This window comes from Marmota marmota, unplaced genomic scaffold (genome assembly GCF_001458135.2).
Source record: "Marmota marmota marmota unplaced genomic scaffold, marMar, whole genome shotgun sequence".
NCBI classification, from domain to species: Eukaryota; Metazoa; Chordata; class Mammalia; order Rodentia; family Sciuridae; genus Marmota; species Marmota marmota.
Genome location: NW_025999968.1, coordinates 35,384,050 through 35,411,892, shown reverse-complemented (window position 1 = coordinate 35,411,892; position 27,843 = coordinate 35,384,050). Strand labels below are relative to the sequence as shown.

Genomic DNA, 27,843 nt, shown 5'->3' with positions numbered 1-27,843 from the left:
TATATATATATATACATATATATATATATACACACACACACATATATGTGTGTGTGTGTGTGTTTATATGCATACATATGTATATATGCATATATATTAATTTCACATAATAGTTTCTAAGCAAAAGTTGACTATTTCATCCAGTTATTCAAGTCTAATGATATAAATTAAAAGGTGAAAAAAGCAAAGAAATAAGACCCAGTATTACAATAATATAATTAATGTGTTGATATATCTTTGCTATTAAGGAGATATAATTGTCAAAGATAACAGATAGGAGGAGAAATACTTTCAAAGTCACTACTACTCACCGCAGCAAGCCAATTATTGGGTAAATCTGTTTTAGTTGTTACATAGTATTAATTCATTGGAGCTTTGTTTTAAAAAAATCATATTAGGAGATGAGACCTTGACACTGGGGTACAGTGTACATTTGCCAGAAAGTTAAAATATGGCAAAACCTTCTGATAAAATTATTCCTTATATATATGGGTCAGCACCATGACACAAGATCTCACTGTGGAAATTTTGCTAATTTTTCTTTTCTATATACTGTTATAATTACAAAAAATAATGTAACATCATTAAACTCATTAAATGCTATACATTTCTAAATGTAGGCATTTGGAGTACATTTAAAATACCCAGTTGGGTATTTTCTGTCACTGAAATTCATATGACAAACGGCACTTGTAAAAAAAATATGTTTGATGGCAACCATAAACATTCCAACCAGGAATGCATATTAAATTCATTAATCTACATTTTATAGCGCTTTGTCCAAATATTTATACCACAGATAACAAAAACAAAAATGTAAATCAGGACTGCTATCTTTATTTATTTGAGAGATTTTAAAAGGAAAAGGAAATTGTTTTTGTCTTCTTTATGAGCATAATTTATGATAAAATGTCAATTTTCTCAAAAGAATAATAAAAAATATCCAATGTAGGTTAATAATGTATTATATTTCAAGAATCATTTAAGAAGTAAGAAACACATTCATCAAAGATTAGAAATATGTTGATATTTCAACAAATAAGAGATGAGTCAGTTCTCAAGGATAGTGGTAGGGCATGTGAGGTATTACAGAATAAGGTAAACCACATAAAACTATGGCATGCAAGATTCTGGGGAGTTTCAACTAAAACAAAGGTATTTTATTCCTGTGTAACTGCAGAGGTGGGTCTGAAAGAGAGAGTAGATTTTTGTAAGTGAAGTGCCAAAGACTATTTCTGGAGACAAAAGAAAGATGAAAAAGCTTTGGAAAGTGTGGGCCAACAGCTTGTGGCTCACTTTGCCTGAAGTACAAAGAAGCAGCACATAAGGCCGAAAAGGGAAATGAGGTTCTATTTTGAAACCCCCAAATCCAAGGGAAGCACTTAGGACAAACATTAAATGTGGGATCATTAAAGCATGTTGAGGTGGAATGCATCTGTCTGTATATTTAGAAAACTGTTTTTTACATCTTTGTAGGGTAGTTTGGAGCTGAGAAAATTTGTATATAGGCATTCCTGGTAGGAAATTGTTGGAAAAGTAGTGACACTGCCTTGAGGTGTTTTCTGTGAGTACACAAACTTGGATATTAACGCACACAAAATCCAAAGGGGGGAAAAATTTCAATTGGAAATTAGGGCTCATGGGAAAGAGAAGTTAAAAGTAAAACTGAAGTTAATAATTTGGGTGCCTGAGTGAAATGTATTATGCTTTGTAAGTAGAGAAGTCAGATATATTGCTTAGTCTAATCAATTTTAATCATATAGTGGTAGTTTATAAACTGAAAGGTACAATTGATTGAGATCCAAAAATACTTTTTCTCTCAGTTAAAGAGGTTAAAAAATGACCAAATCAACAATGGCATGCAGTCTGTGGTAAGTTGATTTCTAATTCTAGAAATGTTAAAATGTAAAAAATGTAATCTTAAAATTTATCAACTATGAGAGTGACAGCTAATGTTTATGAGTGCTTACATGCAGTTAACTCATTTGATCTCCATCTTTGCCTCATGGAGTAGGAGTTATTACCATCTGGATTTTATAGACAGAGAGACTGGGGGACAATTTTAAGTGGTGAAGATTTGAATACAAACACCACATATTCAAGCCCACTTTCCTAGGGAGTATATTTATCAATTTACAACTAATGGAATGTGTATTCTTAAAATTAATAACAAAACTATAATTTTTAAGGACACAGGTTGTGCTAGGTGGATATATAGTTTATAATTTATCTTTCCAGCAGTCTTGAAGTATGAATCATTTCCCACATTTTTTTATTTTTTATTTTTGTTACCAGAGATTGATCCCAGGAGTGCTTAACCACTGAGCTACATCCCTAACACTTTTTATTTTTTATTTTGAGACAGGGTCTTGCTAAGCTGCTGAGGGTCTGGCTAAATTGCTGAGGATGTCCTTAAACTTGCAGCCTCCTGAATTGCTAGGATTACAGGCATGTGCTTGTCAGGCTTGAATCCTCTCTTTTTGCAGCGGAAGAAACTGAAATTTAGAGACGAGATGACCTGCTCAAGGTGTACAGACTCATGTAAGGGAAAACTTAAAACCTCTGGTCTATCTCTCTGTTAAAAGCTTGTGCTCATTTCCCACTTGGGTTCTGGAAAGCCCTTCATTCCATGTTTTATTAAAAGGTTGCTGCCTTTTTAATCTATTGGTTTGTATTCCCATATTATTAAGAAAAAACAGTGTTGAGCTCATCATTATTTCAATTGTCTATTTTTCTACCCTCTTAACACCCTTTGTGTATTTATCTTCATACTAAATATTTAGCACTATGTCTGACACATGGTATTCATTAGTTAGCCATTTACATAGAGTGGTTTATCTACTGAGGGAAATTTTGCTTTTCTTATTCCCCAAGAGACATTTGACAACATCTGGAGACAATTTTGATTGGTTCCTTGCATCTAGTGGGTAGGAACAAAACTGGTACTAAACATCCTACTATGCACAGAACAACCCCCACAGCAAGGAAAATCTGTCCCCAAATGTGCCAGGGTTGAGAAACCCTGAGGATCAGGGCATTGCTTAACTGTCATCTTACATCTTGTGTTTTTATTTTTAATGTTAGGATAAAATAATAAAATATATTTCCAAGGAATGCATTTTTCAAGATAGTAGTCTTTCCTTATTGCTTCTAATATGAAGGCTGTACAAAAGTGAGATGGATAATATAATGATAGGATTAGACACAAAAATTTCATCATTTAACAGAAAAAGCAGGCCTTTTGGTTCACTAATGACCTAAGAAGAATGTACACTTTTGCATATTTTCTAAAATATATAAGGCAGGTGATTTTTCTTTGTATGTCTTGCTCATTAAATAGTTGCTGAATTGTTGAAACCAGTTAAGAATACCTCAATTAGATAAGTTTTTAAACCTTCATTTTCAAGTAGATCTACCAACCCATGAGATCTGTGTCACATTTAATGATCAGAAGTGCCCCTAGGAAACTGGGCTAAATTTCTAAATTGCACCATAATCACATTTCATACAGAAGTTTCTATTGGCAGAAGAGGAGAGAGCCTTTTCAATCTTCTAGAGTATAGCCTAGTCTAAACCTCCCTCTGATAATATGGAACCCTCACATAGCTCAGCAAATGCTGAGTTTGAACACTAATGAAGGAGGCTTCTTGGAATTTGTCCAACAAAGGCAGAAAGGCCACCTGCACATTCCAAAACCCAATTTACCCCAAACTTGTAGTCCCTGATTGCACATGTTCATTCCCACCACAGGAAGTGTATGGGGTCTGTCTATGGAAAAACTTCTGGTCCAGGCTGTGAGCTCTGTGGATTCCTGTAGACTTAATCCCTAAAGTTCTTTTCTAATAGGACTTATAGTTAATTTCTAGCTGAACTGTGAGACACAGTCACTTTTTGCAATCTGATATTGCAATTTCTAGTCTTATTGTAAAACCAAATTATCTTTAAAGAAATTAAGCCAATAAGATAATTATTCCTAACTGGGATGAAAATGGAACCTGCTTCCTGACTTTATTTGTTCCAACCTGCTCTTCTTAAGTGTGATATATTTGCATTTTTCACCATATTTGTAACAGCCTTGTGAAGTAGGGACTATTAATTATCCCATAATTATGTTAAGGAGGAAGAAACTCTAGATTCCATTTGTAAATTGAATGATCTGAGATTAAATGGAATCAGACTGTGTTTTGTTTTACTTTGTTACTTTATTGATTTTTAAGAGAATGAGTTTTTCATTGAGTTAATATTCTGTGATGGTCTGTAAGTGAGAGGTCTCTTCTCTTCCTTTGTCTTCCACCCTTAGGCCAGAAGTCAAATTAGAGAAAAGTGAGATTTTCTTTAAGGAATAAGGGATAAATATCTGAGAACATCAGAGGATAAAGAAGAGTTTTTTTTTTTTTCTTTTGGCAATCAGGGAACAGGTAGTTTATTTGTGGAGGTATTCATAAAAATTTTGTAAGAGGTTAAATTAGATGAGATGAATCACATTGCATAGGATGTGAGAAATAAGTGAATAAGGTGACAGTAAATGGGAACCTATATAGTAACAAAGGACAACAGGATGTGATCTTTACAATTTGCCACAAATTTGCCAAGAAAACCTATCTCTGGAGGAGCCCTCCGTGTCTGCTATAAGATTAGAAGATGGGGTTACTCAGAAGATAGCTACAGCCTTCACTGTTTAAAATTCTAAGAAATTTGGGTTTAGGGTAAGCAGGGTGCAGTGGCCCAGTTGTGAATTTGTTAAATTGTTCAAGCTCCAGAGGGAGGCTCCAGTACTCAGGTGGTCAGGACCCAGCATGGCTGACAGTGGTTCAAGGCCTGGTCCTTTTGGCCTAAGTATTTGTTAGCAGAAATCTATACTTTGTTAAGTCAACTATTTTATCCTATTATGGATATTTTTAAATGTCTTTTAAAATTTGTTTTCATTTAGCTTTTTCATTGGAAAATGCCTTGTTTCTTTCAGCTGTGCTAAAGGGAAAGTACTAATATGACTCACCCTCCTCCTCTGTAATGTGGTCTCTTCCTCTATTTCAAAAGGTTCAAGAGAAGCATTAATATTTTCAGATCGAGGCTGACCATAACTGAAACTTCAGAAACTGTGGATGAGGCAGTATTACTGTTCAGGGGTTTCACCCCTGTGGGCTAGTCTGATAGGGAGGGAGTCCCCTGGACAATAGACTAGACAAGGGTAGCATTATAGAAAGTCACAAGAGGTGAAAGTATTGTTTGGCTAATTCAGATGGGAAAGAATGCTATGATATTTTTAATTCCTTGGGCTTTCTGTATAGTTTCCAGAAGAGAAAAGCAAGTTCACTTAGGGATGACCTTGCCTCTTACAATGCCCTGCAAGTCTAGTCTTCATTTTCCTCCCAATGAATATAAAGGCAATTATCATTTTTTTTAAAATTGAGGATATATATCCTTATCCTTCTCTTAGATGTCTTACCTAGAAGTTGCCTGAGACCTGATTCCTGAATGAATAGGTGAATATTTGCTCACCCAAACTGTAGACATTAGCCTTCATTATAACTGTAGATAGAAAGAGAAAAGGGAACCAGGGTTTGCTATGAAGTATAGAAAACTACTCAGGTTTTGGCCAGCATACGAAAGGGCTATTGTGCTCATTTTGAAGTCTCATGCCTCAGATGTGTTTTAAGAACTTGACTTTAGGGTACACTTTAAATATTAAAGATTAGAAAAATATCATATAGGATTTAGGTAGCTATAAGTACTTACACAAATTTAATAACAGATTAAAATATTGTCTCTGAAGGTTTTTATAAAAAAAAAATCTTGAACAGATTGTTTTAGGAAAATTAAGTAACCTTTTCTATTTGGTGCTTTTAAGAGTAAAAGTGACACAATATTTAACTTTCTCCAGGAATATTTGAATATTTGTATTTTATAGATGAAGCCATGATTAAAAATTTAAGTTATTAAAATGGTCCTTTTTAACAATTGAAAAACACTGTTACCGAGTTCTAAATGACTGTATCTAAAGATCCGTAACATGGCACAGTGGAATTTTGCTCATTAGTGTGTTTTAATAATCAATGAATGATTCCGTAAGCTGAATAAGTGATATATATATATATATAGATATATATATATATCTATATATATATATAGATATAGATATATATAGATATAGATATAGATATAGATATAGATATAGATAGATAGATATAGATAGATAGATAGATAGATAGATAGATAGATATAGATATCTATCTATCTATCTATATCTATCTATATCTATCTATCTATATCAAGCAATCCTTGTGTTGAAAGAAAAGCAATAGACTTTGCAACATTTTTATATGAAACTCTATAATGAAATTATCCTTGAAATTGTGGAATTATGGGAGACCTATTATTAGACTTTTGTTTCCTTTAAAGAGTATGAAAGGTCTAGGATGATCTTTTGTTGTTTGGATTCAGTAGAAGTATTTTGAAAATTGAAAACAAACCTTTGGATCTCCCCAAATGTAAAGAAACATTTACTTGCATAGACATTAAATGTTTCCTTATTCAATTCATACTTTTTACTATTGGCCAACTTAATGTTTAATAAAGCAGATAGCATAATAAAATTTTTAAGTGCTAATGCAAAACATTTGCTCAGGAATTCGAGCCAGGAATCTTATAATTAAGAAGTAGTAGGTGCTTTCAAAAACTAAAAAGGTTGAGAAAATAAATTTCCTTCCATGGAAAACAAAGGTGCTTTTGAAAAGAGAATTGCCATCTAGGAGATTTTATAGAGTCCTCATGTAATTCAAACAAGGTGATTAGGTGCACAGGTTTGGACTGAGTATGGCAAAAGTCCAGTTAGTAATAGAAAATTTAGTTTGTATTCCTTCTTTTTTTTCTCTCTCCTTACCAAATTCTGCTCCCATTGTGGAAAGCTTGGGAGTACCTAATTATCTGAATTATATTTATAAAAGCAAGAAAGTCATGAGAAGTTTGTACCCTCCAGGCTTAACATAGTTTGGGAATTTCAAAGTATGAGTAATGAATAAAATGTGGTTATGTTATAAAATTTTGCCCATTTTGGGGTCTTTCTTGATATTTCACAGCAAATTTATATTTATAGAAATTATTCCCCCCTAGTATGCAAACAATTTTCTTTATGAAAAAGAAATAAAAGAGTCTATTTAAATTATTTAAAGTTGGAAATGATTTTATAATGAAGCACTTCGTTTCTTGAAACAATGAATACTAATATTTCTCTTTTGAGGCACTTTTAGATTTATTCATCAAATATAAGATCACACACAAAACAGAAACTTGCATACAAACTGTTGTTTTAAGTATTAAAATAGATTTACTTTGTTTTGTTTATTATTTAGCTGAACAGATGGTAATGATTTTGACACAATTCGATTTCCTTTTCTTTCTGTTCTTTTTTTTTTTTTTTTTTAACTGGGGAAATAAAAACCCACATAAAAACAGAGCTTCTTTCCCCACTTTGTCACAGCTGGTTACCAATCAATCTCAATTCACGGTACAGTGATGATAGCACATGTTGTCCAGGGGCCAAATCTGATTGGGTTGCATTTTTCAGCAGTGTTTCATATCAGAAAAAATAAGGTATCTCTATGGTGTAGACTGTCAACACATGATTGTACAACTGTCATTAATCAAACCTGGCAACAATGACTGCATTTATATAAGTCCACGACTGGCAGATTTCACAATGAAAATTACCCCATTTCTAGTAGAATTGCCTCATCAGGAGTGTTTTTTTCATCTATTTCTTTTTTTCTTGTTTTTAATTAAAGTCAGCATAACCTCCTACATGTTGATCACATATAAATTTAAACCATGTCATAATGTAGCTGTATTAAACCAGAGTCTGCTTTTATTACTTCAAATCTATTCTGGACTGTTTAAAGGCAGCCAAAAGCAATTGAGAGCAAAATTTAAGTGCCTCTGATTAATACTTGTGTTAAATAAATAAATGATGTTAAATAAATAAATCATACTAAGACTCATGTTAAGGCATATACAGATTAGTAAAAATATTTATCAACCTCCTAGGGTTACCGTTTATTTTAGAATAATATTGAGAGAAATGTTGGTAAAGAGTTTCTGGAGCTTCAGAAACCCTGAACACAAAGTCACCAGTACATATGGACACACTTATCGAATCCACACACACAGAGCAACATATATATATATATATATATATATATATTCATATGTATATATATGTTCATATGTATATATATGTTCATATGTATATATATGTGTGTATGTGTGTGTATATATATTCATAACGACTTCCAATCCCTTTCTAACTTCAGACAACAGTCTAAGACAACTTCTTTTGTAAAGTTATTTGTTATTATGGAATCATGTTGTTATTTACTGTAAAGATCTCTCTAAATGGAAGGGGAATTATTACCTATAACTTTTCATATCCCTCTGTCAATATTTTCTTTCAGGGCAATAATGAATATCTTTCCAATTACCCAAAGTGATGATGTAAAGCACAAATGAGATTACAATTAAGCACGTACCAATTTACCCAGAGTGAAATAAGGGAAATAAACCTACATTTATTAGACTTGGACTTGAGGAAATATTTGAGACCTGATTGCTTGTCAAATATGTAATTTTAGGTAGCAGCTTTTTTTCTCAGGGATAACCCAACCCATTAGAGAAAGAGGAGAAGCGTAATAGATACTCGTGTGAGATTTTTCTTCTAAATATAACTGCCTCCATGTGTGGGCTTGGGAAAGAAACTTTGTCATGTTTTGCCTTGATGCCTAAATGTGAAATTAGTTAATTAGCCACATATTTTCTTTGTAAGTTTTGAAATTAAGACATATTTCTTTAAAACCAGTCCTCATATTCCTTAAGTTTTTGCAGATAAGCACTATATGATCACAGCTGTGACACTGTCAGGGCTCATGATGGCACTGTGATGTGTTTGAGTCTCCTGGGTTTGTTGTGGGTATTGTCAACGTTGAGACTGGAGACTGGCACAGTGGTTCAAGTGTGTGAAAAGCAGCAACAGTAGTGTTGCCAGTCATAGGTTGTACAATTGTATTAAAGTTGTGTAAAACTGAGAAAGCAGAATTATCTTTCACTTTAGAGTAAGAAGCACCTGGATCTAAAAATTCAAATTTGCATGTGAAAATGTCAGATTTTTAAATGGTATCAAAATTTTACTTGGCCAAAACACACACCCAAAATAAATTTGTGTTTTTGTAAATTATAAAACAGAATAAAAAGAAATCAAAGTCATTTTTAAAATAATAGGTGTGGTGGACAGATAGTACTTTACATTGTTTAAGAAGGAAAGAAATCTCTGATGAAATGATGTTTGGGTTATCCTGATGATAAAAAAGATTGAGCAATGAAAATGTACAGGGAAAAAAATTCCATGAATTTACAGCATTAATAGAAAGACACAGTGGCAGCTGACTGGGTGTCGAACAAGGAAAAAAAGAGCCATATGGTTATAAACAGGTTATAAACATGAAGTTGAAGAGGTGGACAAGAACCTGTTTAAAGCCTTAAAGACCATAAATAAATAGGTTTTATTCTAAGTGACAAATGAGAAGTTGCAGAGAAGTGACATCACAGATGTAGATTTGTCAGTTAATGAATTTGTGTTGATGCTCTTAATTCACCAAAAAATGCTCAGATTACATAATTGCTCTTATAGCATATGGGTCATTGTTAGGAATACTTGACCTACAGTTAAGATAATTCACAAGGAACCTAAATTTTAAAAGGTGGTCTTGCAAATGAGAGCGCACTGTTCTTTTGGCACAAGTGTAATATGAATAGTAGAAACTTTTGAAAGAAATGTTTCCTGTTATCATGTACAGAAGATTATCTAATATTTCCAAATGTTCAAAGATGGAATAGGCCATTCAGCATACAAATAAGCTGGAACACTGGTTGATTGATTGCATGTTGAAGATAGGATTAAAATGTTGATGGATGGTTACAGAAGGTAAAATTTAATGTCTCTTTGAAGAGTTAATCACTTTATACATACTCAAAGTATGTCAATATAAATTCATAATGCTGATTATGGTTGCAATGTTTTCTCCTACAAAGATCCGGTGAGAAAAGGTAATTTAAGGGAAGCTACTAGAGACTAACATTGATCAAATTATGTTATGTACACGTATACATATGGCACATAAAAAAGTTACAAGATTAAAAGATTCTGAACCTCCCAAAGTTGGAGACTTTTCAAAGTTTGTTTCTGTCTTCTGCTTTAAATTGCAACAATCCTGTGTAACAGGACTAGTGTATTGTAGCAGTTATTTGTAATTGGGGAAAAACAGGACATATGTGCACACCAGACCTTGTAGCTGGTGAACTGTGCACTAATTGGTAATTATCATCTGGCCTAGACCTGTGAAGGCAGACACCATCCTTCTGACTGAAGATCTTTTCACTAGGCTCTACAGTCTATAAAGGCAGGTACTCCAACTTCTGATGCAATGTCTGGAGTGTAGGCTATGTGATTTGTTTATTGCTTAAGTAAAATATTTAAGTCTTCATTATAACCTTCTCAAATTCTTATGATCATCATGGGGAAATTAAAATGAGATAATTGTGAATGCGCATCTATTAATTCCTGTGAACTACACCAGGCATTATGATGTGGAAGATCATTTAAAATCATAACACAAGCCAGGCATAATGGCACATGCCTAGAATCTCAGAATCTCAGTGACTCAGAAGACTGAGGCGAGCCTGGGCAACTTAGTGAGATCCTGTCTCAAAAAAAAAAAAAAAGAAAGAAAAAAGACAAAAGAAAGAAAGAAAGAAACAGAAATAAAAAGGTCTGGGGATATAGTTCAGTGGTAAAGTACCACTGGTTCAATGTAGTACCATAAACAAATTACTCCCAAACTTCTTTCAACTCCAAAATCTTCCTGTCTTTCAGGAATAGTTTCCATACGTGGGTGCATATGTTCTCTACATCTGTAAAATTTTATAACAAATATCTTCATACTACCAGATCATCCTCCTCCTCCTCCTCCTCCTCCTTCTTTACAATCTGTGTCTGAAAACCTTTTCTACAATATTAGAATATTTGCCTGTAAAAACACAATATCTTTGAAATATAGATTTTTTATTAGCTAAGATTAATATGTTGTATTCATCCCAAGCAATATTTTATTTTTAATATTTCTCAAGGGGAATTGTTATTGTAGCAGAGAATACACAGTAACTTGTGTCTCTGATCATAATACATTTCATAAAGAAATAAAAACTAACTTTAAAATAGCAAATTCAGTGTTTGTATTCTTATTCTTGTTTTCATCCTCCTTAAAACAATTTTAAAAATCTCATCCTGGCATGGTAGAACACAGGTGCAATCCCAGCAACTCAGAAACCTAAGGCAGGGGGATTGCAAATTTGAGGAGCACTTTCTGCAATTTAGCAAGGCTGTAAGCAACTTGGCAAGATTCTGTTTCAAAATAAAAAATGGTGGTGGGGGGAGTTTGGAATGTGACTCAGTGGTTAAGAGTCCCTGGGTTCAATCTCTGGTACCAGAAAAAAAAAGCGGGGGGGGGGGGGGTATCTCAGAAAGTCAGATTACAGAGTTATTTTAGGTTTCAATGTATTTTCTATATTTTGAAGGTAGCCTTTTTCTTAGTAAGCCAAGAGATTCCACCTTGTATTTATCTTTCATGCTGCACCTGTGTAGTGAATTTCTCTCATATGAAATAAAATTTTGTCAAAAACTATAACTAAATATTTTTTGAATGTCATATTATACTTTTAGTTATGTCTTAACATGTCTTCTGTCTGCATTTATAAATTAAATGATGACTTTAAGAAATATTTATGTAGTGCATACTTCAGAGAGCTAAATGTATTTAACCTGCTTTAAATGTATACATGTATCAAAACCTCACATGGTAACATAGTAATTTTTTTATGCTTTTCTAGAGAAGTTAAAAGAAATAAAAAATTAAAAATCCACAGGAAACAGGTACACATGGAATGGGAATAATGGAATGCTCAGAGTCAGTGTTGGAATTCTGGCTTTTCTCTCTAGCAACTAAAGGACATTGGACAAGTCATTTAACTGAACTATCAATTTCCTCATCTATGAAATGAGGATTCCAGGTTCAGAAGATTGCTTTGAGAGTACTCTGAACAATGTGTACAATTGTATCTTTTTCTACTGTGAGGCAATAATACAATTGTTTTTCTCAAGAAAATAATGTGCAAGTATCTTGTATTAATTTAGAATTGTGGTTCCACATGCCTTTTGATCTAGAAAAGACCTTACAGATCATCACATTGACCCCCTCTCTTTTAAAACTTTTTGAGAAAACTCAGCTATAGAACAGCAAAGAGACTTCCTGAAAAACATACTAACAACCAATAGCAAAACTATAGTCAGGAATGTAGGTGTTTTTGTTTTTATGTGAATTGGAAATGCCTGCAAAATACATTGTTTTTATTCATTGTTTAAATATTGGAACATGTCATGCAGAACATTGGATAATTGTAGGAGGATTGTTTTTCCTGGATATTTTATCACCAACAAATTTTCTGAAGCCATCATCAAAATCATTGTTGTTATATTTTTATTGACAAAATTAATCAGAAAAGGTTTCTCTGTATTATGTCTCTTTTATGTATCTGAGGTTAGTATTTGTCTTGAACTACAAACATAGAATATACAAAAGCCCTAATAGGAAAGTATGGCAAATTACCAGCCTTGAAGTCATTCATAGTTAGTTGGACTTTAAATTAGCAGGAAGCAAGGAAGGTCTTTACTATGTTTTCAATTGGTATTTCTTGATCTCTGGATAGGTATACTAACCACCTGACATAAAGTGTGTATTCACTGTTCCAGTTTGAAGTACTTTATATTTCATACACCATTTAAAGCCCTTACTCATTGAGACAGATATTAGTGCAATTTAGTTAATGAGGATATTGTGACCCAGAGATTTAAGTATTTTGTCCACTCTGACATCCATAGAAAAAGGCCAAGTCCATGATTAAAATCTGGCATTTTGCTACTTAGTCTGTGGTCTTAATCCCTTGGTCATGCTACTGGATGTTAAATATAAATGCAATGTTTGGGAGTATGGACATCATACTGAGTGGAACAGACAAGGTCTCTGCCTTGATCATAATGGACAACAATAACAGTGTACATACAGAATCATTCATGTATCAATGAGTTTCAAAGAATGACTGATTGTAATTTCCTGGTATTCCTATAGAACACTTTAAATAAGACCAGCGCATGAGTCTTTTCTAAGGACTTGTGACATAGTAAATAAACAAAACTGTAAGGCAAAATATGCAGAGAAGACTAAACACCATAATTAAAGAATAGAGCAGCATGAGTAGTTAGGTTTATTTGGCATAAATGGTACATAGATGTTGCATTTTGTCATGCCAAAGTCAATAAAATAGAGCTATTATTAGTGTTTATTTTAACCTCTAATAAAGTTAAGCTGTTGTTCTCTTAGCTAAAGGTAGAAGTTCAATATATCCAATTATGGTAGTTTTAAATGCTAGCCTAAAATATTTTGCTTTTTTCCTAAAAACAATAAAATGTCACAGCTAGTTTCTAGCAGACAGAATCAATTAAAATAATATTTTGGAAACATGAATCCAATTGTGGAATGTATGAGAAAGAGAGACAATGTGACTTAGCAGAAGCTAGTGCAAAATTATGAGTTGAAAAAAATAGTGAAAATTATGAGGAAAGATAAGATATGAAAAGAGTAGAAAGCAAATGACTTTGTTACATTGTTTATGCAATTTAATTTTTTTAGAATCTAAGAAGTCTGTTTTATGCAACTAGCCTCACCCAAATTCATGTTAAAATTTTAAAATTTTGAACCAATCTGTTAGTGTACAGATTTTAAAAATGGAAGTCAGACAATGAATGCATATGATAGAGCTGAGGATATACATTTCTAAAAATCATTTCAAGTCTTAATATTTTAACAGTTCCTGTGGTTAATTTAAAAAAAAAAATTATGACTCCTCTTCATTTTTAAAAATAATATACTTTTTTTTTCAAATTACCAACAAGTCAGTGTCATGCACTACCTAAAAAATAGATTAGATAATTGAATACATTAATTTAATACATTTATTTACTATGTCACAAGTCCTTAGAATGTTACTTACAAAATGGTAAAATATAAATGACAAGAAACTGAAATGTGTACAATTTTCCTTTCTAATGAGGAATTACCAAAGAAAGGTGCCTTTGAGAGTTTTAAAGTAGCAAGAGTTATACACAAGTATAAATGTTGTATATACATATGTATTGAACATATATGTATATAAGTTATAAACATTAAAACATAAATGACTGATAAGCAGCTAGAGATCAGGTGTGAAATTAATGATCTTTTTAGTAATACCATAATGTGAATAATTGTACTTTTATGACTAAATAATGTGTGTGTGTGTGTTTGGCTTTAGGTACAATATAGCATAAAAAGAAAAAAATGAAGATGAATACTTAATATTGTTTTCTATATAACCAGTGCTATTTAATAAGGCCAGCTCCTATTTCACGCAGGTATGACATCAAAGATGATTACACTCTGAGAATTAAGAAGGCCTTGAGTACAGATGAAGGTACCTATATGTGTATTGCTGAGAATCGGGTGGGAAAAGTGGAAGCCTCCGCTACCCTCACTGTCCGAGGTAAGAGACTTAAGGTGTCAGATATAACTGAATCGGGAGACTAATATTTTGTTTTTGGTAAGTGAACTCACAAGCGAAATGATAAATTCTACTTTTATTATTACAATAGATGTCTACATTGCATGCCCTCTCTATCATTAATTGAAATAAAATTATTTCTAAATTTGGGTGCAAATAGTGATCATCTAAAGGCATTCATTTTTATTTAATAAAATATAACATGGATGAAAGTTGACAGTTTATGGCCTAAAAGTTAATCTTAGAAAGGATGTAAACCAGTCATTTGCTCTCAACTACTTATGCTTTTAAATGGCATCTGTTTCAAAAGTACTCCTGTTTTCTGTTCACCAGTTTGTCGCTTTATACTAGTAGAATATTGTTTAGAAATTCTTTTTTTATTTTAGCTTTCAAAAAAGCAATTTGAATAAAAAACTAATCATACTTCCAAAGGTGAACAAAGGGTAATGGAAAAGCTCCAGCTTCCTGATAATCTGATTTAGAGAGTGATATGTGAAATTCATTGGCTTAAGTAATTGCAGTAGTTGCTTTTTTTCATTTTCTAAGCATTGCACACTTTCTTAATCATGGAATAATGTTCATTTGCACACTTTCTTAATCATGAAATAATGTTCATTTATAGATTTATTGGAATTGCTTACACTTGAAGGAAAGCATTACTAAGCCCACAGCAAACTATAATGAATCAACTGGCTTCCTGGTGGAGCAAGTTGATCCCAAGAGGTAAAATATATCCCAGGTACTAAGTGAAGTCTTGACAGTGAACACTTAGCCTCTCCAAACAGACATTACCACCATACTATTCACTCTCACTGGGATCTAAACAAACACGGAAATGCTCATCTCCTGTACATTTTCAAACCTTTCTTTCACACTAATTGTGCCTCCTCCTCTCATCCTTTCTTCCTCCTACTCTCATTGTTTCCTGTTGGCTGCAAGTGTTCATTCACACCTGTCAGATATCTCTCACCCTATTTAGTTGTACTTCCACCCATATGCAGCTTTGCCCTCAGAAATTTTTGTAAGATGAGCAGAAGGGTTTGGAGGAGTTTGGAGGTATAACAAATGCATCAGAGATACTGAGGTTGCTCCTCCATCTGGTAAGAAAAAAGATTTTTGCCAGACCTGCAATGTAAGCTTCAAATCACACAAAACTCATTTGACTCCAGGTAACTCCTGGGAGTCAGGCATTCTGCATACCTTGAAAATACAGTGCTTTTGTACTTCTCAATTGCTCCATTCCTTTTTCACCTGATCCAGTGCTTTCTCCTCCACACAATCTAGTGTGTTCTTAGATGAAAAACACATTTAGACAAAATCAATAAAGCTATTTAAAAATATTTTCACTTCTTACAGGTAACAGATCATAAAGGACTGTGATCATATATGAACCAAATTATATACTCATTATATCTGATCAAAATCTAATAAATCTTCGCAAAAACAAATTATCTCCAAAGTTTGTGTTTGTGTGTGTGTGTTTCTGAAGTGAATGGGGAAAAAAATAAACAACCCACTAGAAATTTCTATTCAAAAAATATTTGCTGACTAAACAAGTGGTGTGAAAATGTAAGGAGCTGTTTGTTTGTAAAAGCAGCAGGGTTCCTTTTATAGTTCAATGTTTGGATGAATGAGACACGAAGTGTTCTGTTTGCTTAAAGGTCTTTCCCACCTAATTGTTTTTATAATTTGTTGAAGTTTCAGGTTTAACATTTTATTTAACAAAGCATGCTCCACATGCATGGATGTCTGAAGCTAACTTACAAGTAGAAAGCATTGTTTAGTTCTACAATGATTTTTTTTTTTTTAATCAGAAACCCTTAAATAGTTTCTCCTCTAATCTGGAGCTTGTAGATGAATTAGAATGTTTTGTGTGTGTGTGTGTTTTTATGAATTTGTTACTCATCTAAAACTGAAACCTCAAAATCAGGTTAAAGGAAAAAAACCTCTCCATAATACAATGTAATGTAGAGTAAAATATTATTTAACAACATTTTTACCATTAGGAAAAGCAGTTGGGATTTCTCAAGCTAAGAGGTTAATAAGGAAAAAATTGTCTACAACATTTTTTTTCCTGTGCTTTTTCTATGCACATAAATGAGATTTCAACCTTTCTCTGGATTGTTTTATTAGAACAGGGTCAACTGACCCAAGAGGCCATGTCCATTTAATGCAGGGACACAGTTTAGTTTAATTTGCTGATTTTGAAAACATCCACCTGCTGATTTTTTTCACATGAATAATTTCCTATGCAATAAAGAAGTTTTATTATCATGTTTCTACTAAAATTGTATCATTATGTTCATTTTAGCCAACTGGTGAATATTTAAGGCAGTTTTACAATCAATATCTGAAACAGATCTCTTCAGTTGTTTTTCATTTCAAAAACATGACAAAAATAAAGTGGAGTAAAATGGAGATTACCAACAAAATAACTCCCTTTGCTGACTTGGCAAATGTTAAATTAGTAAGAAACAAAGTTAGTCAACAACATATCGCCTAGCATATATAGTCTAATCAAATATCTCATTATCTAGTAGCATTTTTAAAAATAGCTTAAAAATGACTTCATACAAACTGCATATTTGGAAACATAATTTCCCTCTATTTTTCAGTTGCTTCGTTGGCTTTGCATAAATAAAGATCTCGTTGTAAAAATTACATTTCCTCTAAGGCAATGAAGCCTTAAGTTTTTTGGAATTATTCTAGACTGCAGTGAAAAAGAGATGTGTTTTATTTATTTGAGCATGATTTTTTCATCATGGTTTCTTCTTTTTCTCTCTTTAATATTATAGATTCAAAATACCTTTTCAGGGCTAGGGTTGTGGGTCAGTGGTAGAGTGCTTGTCTCGAATATGTGGGACACTGAATTTGATCCTCTGCCCTACATAACTAAATAAAACAAAGGTATTGTGTCCATCTGCAACTAAAATTTTTTTAAAAAAAGGTCTTCAAAAAAAATACCTTTTCATTCCTTAAAGAAACATATCTGAAATCCAGCTTGAGGTGGCAACTAAAATAGTAAATTGAAAGATGAAAGGAAAAGGTTCCTTTTCTACTAGACATTGACAAAATTAGGAGAAATATCACCAGTTAGAATGAAGCATGACTTTATGATATTAGTCTGTTGTCTTATTCTGGATATTTTTGTGTTCTGCTCCATACCCCCTTACCAAAAAAAAAAAGAAAAAGGAAAAATATTTCAGGTAACTTCAGTTTTTCTTTTCATGAAGCAAACTGACCTTATGCTATGGGACCTAAGAGTTTTTCTAAGCCAGAATGTTAACACTACTACTACTTTCAGCTTATTTTTCTTTCTGTTGCCTCTCATGAATACCATTTCTATAAAAGACTATATAGAGGCAACTATACATATGTAGTATATGTGTTATAACGCACATAAGTATTATACTTTATTTTAGAAATTACTCAAGGCTAAGTATTATGATGGATCTGTTTTGAATAAACAAATATGCTTTTAATGCTGCATCTATCTTACCTTGCCAAAAGTGATTAGCAGCAAAATACTTACATTGTTCTAGAGACATGTTATTATGCAGGAGGGCTATATCCATTTGGATATAAGTGAAAGGATTTTTTGTTGAAAAAGCTTATATTTTTCAATGTAAGATTTCATAAAGTTCAAATGCCGCTAAATATATTTCTTCTTCTCTGGATAATGGGACGGCATGTTTTAAAATATTCACCTCTATTTTATATAAAATGGTTTACTATCTTAACAGATTTGACATTATTTTGTTTAAAGAAAATGTTATTAAGCCCATGTATCTCTCTTACAATTTTTGTGCATTAATAACAAGGGAAGCCTATTACTACTGATTTTAGTGATTGAAAGTTATGATATAATAAAAAAATAATAATTTGTTGGCGCATCAGTTTGAAAGCCATTCACAGTGTGAACAAGAATCAACTTGTCAGTCATTGTTTCTTGGCCTCTGCCAAAAGAAGAAAAAAGCTTAACAGCAGTTAGGGAGCTACTGAGTTGAAATCTCTAAGGATGTTCCAACCTATTTGTTATATTTTCATCCACCCTGTCCACGGATGAAAAGTGATGTGATCTTAACTTATTACTGACTGAAAAGCAGCATCAGGGGCTTTTCTGTAGTCCTTGTAATGGTTCTGACTAACCATGCTTAAAATCCAATTGCTATTTAAATCAGACAGTGAGGCCTTCTTTTATTGACATGACATTTGCTAGTCTGTGACTTGAATGGTTATATTCAGCAGGTTCTTAACTTTGGGATAGCACTTGGCTGTTGAACTCAAGGTCTTTGACCTAATAACTGTAGTAAGTAATGGTGATGAAACTACCTGAAATAATAAAAGTTGCTGATCATTAGTCCTGAGAGCCAAAATGATATGTTTCTTGGGATCATATTTATAAACTTTCAGTTTTTTTCAAACTCAGACATCCTTGTTCATAAATTATGAGACTAGAAATCACTCTATTGTCCATACTTAACTGTAACATTACACATCATGATCATGCATTCTGATAATTTTTTTTCTTTCTTTTTTTTTAAATTTCTTTTTTATGTTCTCACCACACCATTGTAATGTCTACAGCTCACCCTGTTGGTAAGTAGCCATCCTTTTATCCATTTAGCATGGCTTTTTACAATGCTTCATAATTCATGCATAGTAGAATTTGACAGAAATATAATTATTCACCCATATTCAAATATTACTGGAGGGACTGTCTACTATAGAAATTCTTCTGACTTTTTTGTCACTTTGAAAAACCATTTTTTTTGTAACGACTTTTGCTGCAAAGCATTGTGTAGGTGTCAGTTTTCATATAAATGTATAAATGAATGATTTATGGTATAAAATGCTAACTTTTCTTAAGGAGAAAAATAGAATTCTTTCCTTTCCTTGTGTGTATAAAAGAATCAATTACTATTTATGCTTGGTATTGGTTAAGACAAAAGATTATAAGATCTTATAAGATCAATTAAGCAATTCTATTACTTTCATCACTTATTTTATTTTAACCTACACAGACTCCCAGTTCTTTAGGAGTATTTTTACCTGCTACACACCTGTTATTCGCATGCCTATATAAATAAAATTAAGTAGAACGCTTTAACTTATTGTGAATAGATTGTGACCCTTAGTGTATAAGGGAAAAGAGAGCAGTGGTTTTTGGCATGAAAAGTTAATGTTTGTGTTTTTAACATATCTCATTCTTCATTTGGCTTTGCAAAATTGAAGTAAGAGCTTACGCTTGAAGAAATTTAGGTAGTAATTATTCATGAGCATGTGGTTGATAAAATATTTTCAAATTCATTGATTTACTAATCTTTTTGTGTCAAAATTGAAGTTTAGTTTAACCCAAAAAATACATTTAAATAAACGAAATATTGGTAATTGTGTGATAAGTAAATTAACAGATGGATGCGTACATGGCTGAATGAATGAATGGATCAATTCTACATATTGCTTCATTAATATACTAAGAAATAACAAAATTTTTTCGTTTTTAGGAATTTTTAAATTTTTCCAGCTAGCTTTAAAACTTTCCTTAATATAATAACTTTACATTGCTGACATTGATATATATTGATCCAAATTCATAACCCTCCCCCTACCTTTCTTTGAAATAGTCACAGACTTTATTATCACATAGTATGTTGTTTCATTAATAGCAAATACCATAAATAGAACTTTGGTGTCCCAATCTGAATTTCTGATATGCCATTTCTGATCAGTACTTTCTTATGTTAGCTCTTGAATAACTGAAACTTTCATCATCTCTTCTACAAAACGGACAAAATAATATTGGCTTATCAAAGTTGCTGCAAGACTGGATTGAGCTTATAATTGTTCATGTATTTGAAAAGTGTTCTATATGCCAATACTGGCTAATGTATTCCTTGTTTCTGAGACATTATTTTGCATTTTGATATATTGAAATATGGTTATGACTTAAAGTTATTTGAAAAATAAAGTACCAGGCTATTTTTTTTCTAGGAACATTCATGTTATTTGAAAATTGTGGACTATATTGTTATAATATTTAATCTTCATTTTCTTGTATTTGAAAGAAATCCTATGAATGATAACTTGGTTGTCAATGGAATAGTATCTAAAATATGGAAGAGAAAGGGAAAATTGAGATAACAGAGAAAGACAGAGAACAAGCTGACAGCAGGCTCCATGACCACTCTCTCCGATTTCCTTGTCTCAGCATCTGTGAAAACATTTTCTGGTCCAGGGACAGACTTATTTATGTGTCCAAGAAAGTATTTCATTATTTATTCTTGTTATATAATAAAATATAAGTGCAGAGATTTATACAAGTCAGGTGTGGTGGTACATGTCTAAAATAGCAGCTATTTGGGGAGACTTGAGGCAGGAGGATTATAAGTTCAAGGCCAGCTTGGACAAGATTAGTGAGATCAAGTCTCAAAACAGACCAACAAAACAAAAGCAAAAGCAGAATCGTTTATATATAACAAATTTAAGGAATGAATGAGAGTAAATGTAAATATAACATTAATTGACAAAGATTAAAGCAATTTGAACTTTTTTGGAATTCTTGATAACTAAGCAATATAAATTTACAACTTTAATTAGAAATTATTTTAAAATATTAAACTTATGGATTTTATAATAAATATATAAAGATACATGATTCGATGTGAAAATTTGTCACTTGAAAGGTTGGCAATAAGTACCTCAAAATTCAATTTGATTAGGCTTAGGCATCAATTTTAATTATGAGATCATGACCTCAAATGAATAGAAAAATATCACATATAAATTATAGATTTTTATACAGCAAATCCTGAGTCTGCTATATTGTTACCAGTTAATTTATATCAAACATTTCCAGAACATAAAACAATATTTTAATGATTTTTTATGTATTTTAAACATTTAAGCAAAGAAAACAGTACATTGATGAAAACAATGTGATGTACACAGAGTATAGGGATTTATCTGTCACCTACAAGTCCTTTTAAAAGTTATTTCCATTTTTTATTCTTGTTTGAAATGATTCTTAAATTCCCATTGGACTGGAAATAAAGAATAGCTTCTTGACACATTGCATTTTACTCGGGAAAGTCTGTCATTTCATAAATCTGTCTCGAATGACTTATAACAATGTTCAAAAATATGAAGAACTATACTTTATACTTGACAACTACTATTAATTTTGGAAACTGAATTTAGATACATTTTTATTGAATTACTAAAAAAGAGACTGATAATTGGGAAATTAGTCTGTTTTTTCTATCAAATTCTTACATCAATTTAAGTTTAGGAACTATAGGTATTTGAACTTTTATTGTTAGTGGACTCAGAAGAAAGTTTTTAAACTTTCAGGTGATAATAAGAATATTCTGTATACACCATAGACTGCGAACAGAAGCTAGTTTTTAATTCCAATATGTTTGGTGAAAAAATTTGTACCGAGCACATAAAGCTTAGAGAAAATGTAGAGAGGGCAAAGCTTTCCAAAGAAAATTAGAAATCATTGCAGATTCTGGAATTCTTACAAATTCAGAAAATCATCATGGCATTACACCAGATGAAACTTCCTGATGGTCTATGGAAAGTCCCACTTAGAAATCTTTTAAAAACCCCAACTGGGAGTTTGTTCAAATGGATGACTCTTATGAGTTAAAGAATTTGCAACTTAGTGCAATCCACAAACACCTTCCAGACTCTACTTTGGAGATTCTATAAAACTTGATTAAGAGAATCCCCAATGTGGAAAAAAATTGCTGAAATCAGTCCATTATACACTTGCCAATGGAAACCAATATTTTCCAGATTGCATTATTCATCTGTAATGTTACCAACATTTCCTAAAGAGCCCTTTAATTCAACCTCTGTATTTATTGGTTTCCAAAAAATCTAGACCAATGCCACTTTGACAATTAAAAAGCCATTTTTACTATTTCAAAGACATTCCTTATAAGAAAAGCACAAATGCATTGTAGGGCATAGTTAACTAAGAATGTTGAAATGTTCTTTTGTTTATGTGGAAAACTCTTCCAATGAAGGAACTGACAAGAAAAAAACATGGTCTAAATAAGGATAAATATCTTGCTTCCTATACCCATCTGTCTTATTTTCCTATTGGAAGCCTTTCCCAAGCTTAAAAATAAAAAAGAACATCTATTTTGGAGATGGGCAACACATTTTTTCCTAGCAGCAACTCAAAACATGATGAGTAATTTGGAAAAGAACTGTCAAATCGACCAGCTGCCTTACTTGTGACGCTGAGCCCTGCCTCATTTTATATCTTGTACACCATATGCTATCTGCTGATTGCCTCAAGTAGAGAGACCAAAAGCTGAGCATATCAGGTGAAACGTGTTTGAAATATCACAAACAAACTGACAGTACACAACTTTATGAAAAAAACTTTTTTTCCCAATTCAGTGACATAAAAGTATGTTCTTTTTGATAGTAGAATATAATTGATCACAGAAGAATTCATAAATATTGAAAAAATCATGTTCTTGGCAAAATTCCACATTTTTTTGATTATGATTTTATAGAATCTGCCACTAGTCAAAACAGACATCTATAGGGACATAGTTTTTCAATGTTTTAACTGCTTAAGCACAAAAGTAAACATATTCTCACTTTAGAAAGATCTATTTTATGAGTTGAGGCAGTTTTGGAATAGCATGTTCTAACGTATTTTATTCCTGAGGCCACCAAGAAATACCACAACAATAAAAATGAGTGAATAAAATAACAATTCAAGACAAATTATAAATCAGTTATTACTAAGGAACAAGGTGACAGATAATTTTGACACCTTCATATCCCACCCTACCTTGAAATTTGGAAACTATAATGTGCTAAATGTAATTTAAATTAGAAGTGGAAAAATTACAGTTACTTTCAAGTAAAAAAAAAAAAAAACGTGGTTATTATGTAGCATGCTGAGATGTATTGTTTGTAAAAGGTGTCCTGAGTGTGTTTTGGAAGGGCACCCAGAATTTTATTCCTTGCATTCTTTCTTTGTTGGATAAACTGTACCTCATAACCTGGGGTAATCTTTTCTTTCCTTCAAGTTCTTGAAGTTTCTTGCACCTGGCACTAATTAGCTACTTTATACAGAGTCCTGATTAACTATTACTAAATAAATATCATGTTTTTCATTGTCCCATATATTTTTACAAAATTATAGGTAAAAATGCATATTCTAATAGAGTTTCCACTATGTGAAATGTTCAAGATATCTTAAACTAATACTTTTTTTTAAAGTGAAAAACAATTTTAGATTACTTCTGCTGGGCCGGTTTTAGCCTTATGTGCTTGACAGCATCTGTCCATTGTCTCTGTAGGGAAGGTTAGGTAAGAATTATTGAATCACACATTTCTTTCTTTCTTTTTTTTTTTGTTTGTTTCTCATAACTGGATGACATATTCTCTTGTTTGGGCATTGAAAGGTACTTCCACAACAATTCCCTCTTGGTTGGGATATCTCTTTACATATGAATACCCATGTGATCCCTTCTTCCAAATACATTTTCTGGATTACGTATTGATGATAATCAACCTTCATCAGATATTCCTGGGACACCAAAAGCTCCCCGAATCTATAGGATCATAATTAAGTTAATCCTTCAAGGATGTTTCCTTCTGTTTTATCTTTGAATATTTTTCTTTCACTTATTTTCTTCAGACATACTTTGTATGTTGGCTTTCCTTTGTTTACATTCCATGTTTATTGACTATGCTGTAATAATTTCAAAGGTAAGAATTTTATTTCATATGTGTGTATTTTAATGTCAGTTTTCACCTTCCTTTTTAAATAATAATCATCACATATTTCTTCTTACTAAAATAATTTATTGTTTTTCTCTTTCTTCCCCCATTTCCTTGCTGAGCCCTTACATACCTTTCTTAATCTCCATGTGTCATTTAACCCATTTACCCCTTTTATGAATTTGTTTGTTGGTTTTGTTAGAAGAAAAACCTCATTGTATGTACTTTCCTTTAAAATATGGTCAACTATTCTAAAGTATGTCTGTGTTTCTTTGATAATTCCTAGAAGGTACTGGTCATTTCTCTTGGATTAATTATTTTTCCTTTTATCTCTTTAATTAAATAAGTAGTTCACTAATATATATCAATTTATTTTGCTTTGCTTAGATCCTGTTTGAATCATTATCTGGTAATTATCTAGTTGAGTGCAGAAGACTACAGTTTGCATGTTTAGAGAAGAGGAAAGTATGAGGGTAATTTGCTAGCCCTTGCTTGGAATGTGGTCTTGAACCTTTTTTTTTCCCTTAATTTTCAAGATTATTTGTTCTAATCAGTTATATATGACAGCAGAATGCTTCTCTGGTTGTACATGAATTAGGGTCACACCATTGATGCAATCATGACCTAGTATAATGATGTTTGTCTCACTCCATCATTTCTTCAAATCTTCATGCTCCCTCCTCTCTCCTCCCTGCCTTTGCCCAATCCAGAGTTCCTCCATGCATCCCATGCCCTGCTCGCCATTATGGATTAGCATCCACTTATCAAAGAGAACATTTGGCCTTTGGTTTGGGGGGATTGGCTTACTTCGCTTAGCATGATATTCTACAACTCCATCCATTTATCTGCAAATGCCATAATTATTTTCTTTTATTTTCAAATGCCACAAAATTTCTTTTATAGTAATATTCCATTGTGTACATATACCACAGTTTCTTTATCCATTCATCTATTGAAGAGCATCTAGATTGGTTCCTTTATGAAAAAAAAATAAAATCAATTTCTTCTTAGTGTTTTACTGACTCTGCTGATAAACAATAACCTTTGTTAGGTTTCGAGCTGTCTGCTTTCCCACATGAAACTACCTCCTCATCTTCCCTTTATATTCCTTTCTTCGTAATGAAGATGGCTTTCAGGCATGGTAGTTTCTATTACTGAGAGAAAATTGCCACAAACTGAGCTATTAAAAACAACATCCATTAATTAAGTCAAAATTCCATAGATACAAAGAACAGACAAGTAAAAGGGGGGGGGGGATTCTGCTTAGGGTCTCAACAGGTGAAAATCAAAATATATACCAAGTTAACCTCTTCTCTGGAAATTCTCCGAAAGAAAGCACTTCAAATTTTGTTTGTGTTGATGGCAGACTTAAGTTCCTTTCAGTTGTAGACTGAAGTCCCCAATTCCTTGGCTGCAACTCAGTGTCACCCACAGTTTTGAGAGGTCACTCTTCAGCCTTCCTAAATGGCTTACAGGGCCTTCAAAGTTGGCAATGGTTTCTTGAATTCCTATGTGTTAATTTTATATTGCTTCCCTTTTGGTACTAGAGAAAATCTACTTATTTAAAAATCTCATAGGATTAAGTTAGGCCCAACTGACTCATCTTTCTGTTTTCAGGTCAACTGATTTGTACTCTCAGTTATATCTTCAGAATCTCTTTTGTAACATAACATGATCATGAGAGTAACTCCAGCAAGCGGAAGTCATGTGGGTCACCTTAGAATTCTGCCCACCACAGGATGCTTGGCTTTTTCTTTCTTTAAGTTCACCTTCCTTTCTTCTAAATTTTAGCTGCTTTTCTATGTAGTCATGTCTCTTATTTTCAAAATCATGATTAAAGGATCAAATGACTAACTTTTGCAATGTGACAGGAAATTATAGTGACATGACTAGTGATAGAGAATGGTGGCTGGTTATGCTGATGTTCACCTTGCTTCCTCTTTCTCTTCCGGACTTGAACCTGTTTGGCAGGGATACCATACAGTTTGTTGTTTTGGCTTACAGAAGCTTTTCCATATTATTTATTTATTTTCTTATAATAACTAGAGGAAAATAGAGCAAAAAATATTGACTACATTATCTTAAACCAAACATCAAAAAGTTTAAATCTCATTAATTTTAGAATCTCTCCACATAGGATTAAAATAGAAACTAAATATTTTAACTTGGTACCTAAAGTACTGTAAGTTTTGAATATTGTAATAATGCAAATTCTGTGGCCTGAAACTGTCCAATGAGATGAGAATTAAGTGATTTCACTGGATATAGACAGAATAAAACACATGAACATCTGAGTCATGCCTTTAAAAAAGGTCAAAATTTTCATTTTTATACGTTATTGTAATTTGTAGACCGAAAGAAACACTATGATATGTATGTTTTCATATCCTATAAAATATATTGTGATATGTATTACACCTAAGTCTTACATGCATGGCATTTAAATTACTGCACTACTTACTTAAACATATTAAAGATTACTCAAGAGACTAGTACATAATTATATTCATTAAAAATATATAAACTAGCAAATTAAATTAAATTTTGAGTTAAAATATATCTGAATGCACATTAGGCTATCTGGCAAATATTGCTTCCAAGATTTATTGATGATGCTATTTTCTTCTATCCTACAAAATGATTCGTTCTTTATCTGCAAATATGTTGTTGTATTAATCTTTCTGCTGCTTCTAGCTCTAGCATAACACTTACATGTGGTAGGGGCATGCCAAATGTTGGCACAGTTAATTGATATACACATATGCATACATAGGTAATACTTGCAGAGAAAATGTTTATTCAAGCAGCTTTAAATAGTGCCATAAAAAGATTAAGCAACATTAATGGTAACAGGCCAATCACATATTCCTCATTCTGCTAGTAGAAGATAAAATACAACAAAAAGAAGGCACTAATGAGTTAGGATGGTGCCTTACTAAGCGTGTAATTAATATTATTAAGAAACATTGCAGTTGTATATTAAAATTCCGTTAACTAAGCAACCCTTCAGCATCAGTACATTGGTTCCTGGGTTGCAAAAAATTTTTCCTTTTTCCTTTTTCTGATTGGCATCTTCATGCAATCTTTCTTTAAAAAATGAGATAATGGGATGTGATCAGCCTTCCTGGTTTTCCTGGAATGCTGATGTGACAGTTCTGGCAAGTTGACAGGTTAAGTGACTGAAAGTGGATGTCTTGTCTCACCATTTACTTGAAGAGCCATTTTTTAGGCTATAGTTTTCTCATCCTCACTTGCACAGTTATGACCCCTTCTACCCCCAATATAAGAAATCTTATTTCCCCAGTTTAGCAGCATAGGACCTTAATTTTTTTTAACAAACTTTTTAAATATTCTCCATTTGCTGGTCAAAAATATGATTGTTCTTTTCTG

The 27,843-nt window shown here is 32.4% G+C and overlaps 1 protein-coding gene across 23 annotated transcripts in view; it reads left to right on the top strand.

The window, feature by feature from the left end:
- Window positions 1-27,843, top strand: part of Robo2 (roundabout guidance receptor 2) — a 1,565,243-nt gene that overhangs the window by 1,423,355 nt on the left and 114,045 nt on the right. For 17 of the 23 annotated variants that reach the window (XM_048803919.1, XM_048803916.1, XM_048803915.1 and 14 more), the window contains 2 exons: window positions 14,549-14,676; window positions 19,282-19,293. In XM_048803919.1, the coding sequence (XP_048659876.1) occupies window positions 14,549-14,676; window positions 19,282-19,293 (140 nt within the window). The remainder of the gene's footprint in view (window positions 1-14,548; window positions 14,677-19,281; window positions 19,294-27,843) is intronic. The other 6 variants (XM_048803918.1, XM_048803926.1, XM_048803924.1 and 3 more) reach the window with 1 other exon arrangement.